General features: G+C 39.3%; 1 protein-coding gene across 2 annotated transcripts in view; it reads right to left on the bottom strand.

Moving 5' to 3' along the window:
* Nucleotides 1-3,421, bottom strand: part of cpne5a (copine Va) — an 83,762-nt gene that overhangs the window by 57,496 nt on the left and 22,845 nt on the right. For both annotated transcript variants that reach the window (XM_032521163.1, XM_032521164.1), the window contains exons 4-5: nucleotides 2,217-2,320; nucleotides 1,091-1,130 (exon numbers count right to left, since the gene is read on the bottom strand). In XM_032521163.1, the coding sequence (XP_032377054.1) occupies nucleotides 1,091-1,130; nucleotides 2,217-2,320 (144 nt within the window). The remainder of the gene's footprint in view (nucleotides 1-1,090; nucleotides 1,131-2,216; nucleotides 2,321-3,421) is intronic.

The following is a 3,421-nucleotide window of genomic DNA, read 5'->3' as shown; positions in this document are numbered from 1 at the left end:
ATCTCCTGACCTCAACATAATTGAAAATCTATGGAAAAAAGAGCAGTGCGTGGCAAACAGCCCACAAATCTCAAAGAACTGGAAGACTTTTGTAAGGAAGAATGGGCAAAGATACCTCAAACAAGAATCAAAAGACTCTTGGCTGGCTACAAGAAGCGTTTACAAGCTGTGATACTTGCCAAAGGGGGCAATACAAGGTATTAACTCTGCTGGGTGCCCAAACTTTTGCCAACTTTATTTTTTTTGTTTTCTGTTATTTTGAAAGTGTAAATGATAGAAATAAAATCTAACTTTTTGTGACATATTATACAAATGTCTAATCTGTCATTTGATGCCTTTTGGGATTTTTCCATCTTTTCTTGGCTTCTTTATGCACATAGTACAAATTTTTACCTGGGGTGCCCAAACTTTCAAGCCCCACTGTATACGTGTGTGTGTGTGTGTGTGTGGTGTGTGGGTGTGTGTGTGTGGTGTGTGTGTGTGTTGTGTGTGTGTGTGTGTGTGTGTGTGTGTGTATGTGTGTGTGTATATCTATATTATATAATATATATATATATATATATATGGAACATGCACTAATAACAATTCAAACTAATTTCAGGATAAAATATAGTATAGAACTCCTGAATAGAGTTGGGCAGTATCCAAATTTTATACAATCAAACCTCCTCCCTATTTTACCGCGGTATACGGTATTACCGTTAATAATTAAAAATGAAACTGAATACCAAACACTAATACTGAAACACCTCTCCCGCTTTTTATTAGGTCGAAACCCGAAATGCTGCCAAACTGCAGAAGTCGTGTTCTTCTTTGAAACCAGGTCACACAGTGCGCGACTTGTCATCTTTCCCCCTCTCTCTCTCTCTCTTACTCCTCCACACTGTCACGTGATGACAACCACACATAAGCTTTTTTAGGCATTAAATAAATTATATATAATATTTAATCCTTGTCTCCTATATAAGGGCATTGCATTTTTTAAATGACGGTATTGAAATTGATTCCATTGCTATTTTTAAGATCCCGCGGTATACTGCCCAACCGTCTTGAACCTCAGAAAAAATAAAAATAAAAAAATACAACTTACATGCTTTGCCAGATCTGGACTTTTAGAATCAATGTCATACCTGAAATCACAAAGAGATCACAGGGGCAAAGATGTGAGCAGACCATCATAAGACTTTACACATTACTAATGACTTTATTAACAGAATACTGGCTGCAGCGTTGACATGTTCTGTCTGTCAATCACACACCTGGGTCATTGAGGGAGCAAAAGGGAACGACCAAACGAAAAAATAGAGTAAGCAAAAATGTGACAGGTAATTAAGGGAAGTCGTCCTATAGTTTATGAATGTAATTACGTAGTATGCCTTGAGGATCATATTGAAACAATCTACAGAGAAAGTTTCCAGCATTTGCCAGTCTAACTTAATGTAAAAGTAATTAAACCTCAGTATGCCCTGAATCCCACCTCTGTGATAAAAGAAAGATGTAAATGAGTAACACTAATTATGAGGGGATGCACTCCCTCCTTTCCTGTTCCTGAGTCAAATCATGGTAGCATGCCAAATGAATTCATTAAGTGTCTAAAAATCCTCAGAGACCTGCAGCTCAGTCTTGGATACATCACCGAAGTCCACTTGGGACTTCATGCTTGAAGGGAGGAAAAAAACAAAAACAAATTTTTGAGATGGTGGAAAAAAAATTATCATGACTCTGTTCAGGGAGATCTCAAAATGAAACCGCACCTTCTTGATCCTCTTGCTAGTCTGGCCTTTTCTAAAGGAGGAAGGCCGCTACAGTATATGTGAAAGAGGGGAGGAAAGGGGTCTTAGTGAGTTTTATTTGTTTCAACCATTTGCTTTGCTTGTCAGCAGAGAGATTGAGGATACAACTTTATATAAAATATTTATCACCCTTATACCAATCTCCGTTCAACGAATGACTACTGAGACACTGCACCAATGAATAATTCCTCAGGAGAGAGCCGAGCTGGTGACAAGGGAGCGAGGAGAGAAGATGAGAGACAGGAAAGTGGGAAAGGGGATGAAGAGATAAATGGGGGAAGAGGGAGAATGAATGACAGAGAAGATGTTAAGCTTGTGGTGGAAACAAAAGAAGGAATTTGGAAAAATTGGTTAGAAAAGAGGTCGGCACATCTGAAATACACACCCCTTGGTATGAGGACTGGATAAAACAGAATAACTCACACGTCAAAGCGCAGGGTCTGCTTCTCCTCAAAGAAGTAGTCCAGGATGTACTTCCTGACAAAGTCTGGGTTTAGCGTGTTGTCTATCACCTCTGTTCTCCCAAACTAGAACAGAACCAGGAAAGAAGGGGGAAAAAGGACAGAAGAAAAAGAAGTGAATTCAGAGCACATCATGCTGTCACTCAAAAACTACATCTACTGCTCTATTACCTCACCTCACCCCCACTATCTTCCCCCGGCAACCATGTGACTTCCCCGCTTCGAATAAACTCAGATTTGATTAACAGTCAGTGATCGTGCAGTTTCAGCTCTTCTTCTCCACCTCTTGCATTGACTGCATTTCCACAGCTTGAATGTAGCCTGTGTTTTTTTGGTACCACCTTGGTCAAAGTTGCAAGTGAGCTGAGCCAAAACTAGAAGTTGGAATTAAAGCACTGCAGACCAACGTTTGGTCAAAGAAAATCGTCATTAGCGTGACACGGGACATCCTGCACATACTCGCAATTTTTAAAGTGCCAATCCATCATAAAGAGTGCAATTTTGCCCCTGATTTTAAAAAATAGCAGCCCGCATAAATTTGTTGTACGCTACGGTGTCTAATTGACGAAGTACAGACGTTCCTCTGTTTGGTTGCTAATGAAAGGGAAAGGTTTAAGTGAGTGACAATCTAAGGGTTGCGTTGAATTAGATGGCACAGTTTCACAGGTGTCGCTATGGCGATCAGCTGAGAATCCTGTGCCTACCATGAGGGGATAATATTGGCCTCTCTGCAAAGTACTCAGTGTTTCCCCTATGGCAGCTGGTTGTGCTGGGGAACTTCTTAATTAATGACAGAGTAGTAATTCATATTTTGTCCTTTATTTTCTTTTCAGAAGCCATATCTGAGCACACACATGTAGATTCCTTTAAATATTAATGGGAAGATTGAAAAAGAGAAACTGGATCTGTAAATTCTCACAGAAGCACAGCTGAATTCATTTAAAGTATTTTTGATATCTTGCTACTCAGTCAGAATCATATTAACCTGGAGTCCCAGTCTCTATCACAATAATCATGTATAGGATGTCTTAGGCCTATTGGCAGGCATCCAGTTACAATCTAGACAGTAAACTGTCTTTTATCCACTGAAGTTTCTCAGCATGCAATCTAAAAAATAGTTGTCATTTGCAAGGCTACTTTTACTTTTATACTTTAAGTAAATTTCCA

The sequence above is a fragment of the Etheostoma spectabile genome, chromosome 7, assembly GCF_008692095.1.
Source record: "Etheostoma spectabile isolate EspeVRDwgs_2016 chromosome 7, UIUC_Espe_1.0, whole genome shotgun sequence".
Taxonomy (NCBI): domain Eukaryota; kingdom Metazoa; phylum Chordata; class Actinopteri; order Perciformes; family Percidae; genus Etheostoma; species Etheostoma spectabile.
This window is presented reverse-complemented; position numbering and strand designations above follow the sequence as displayed.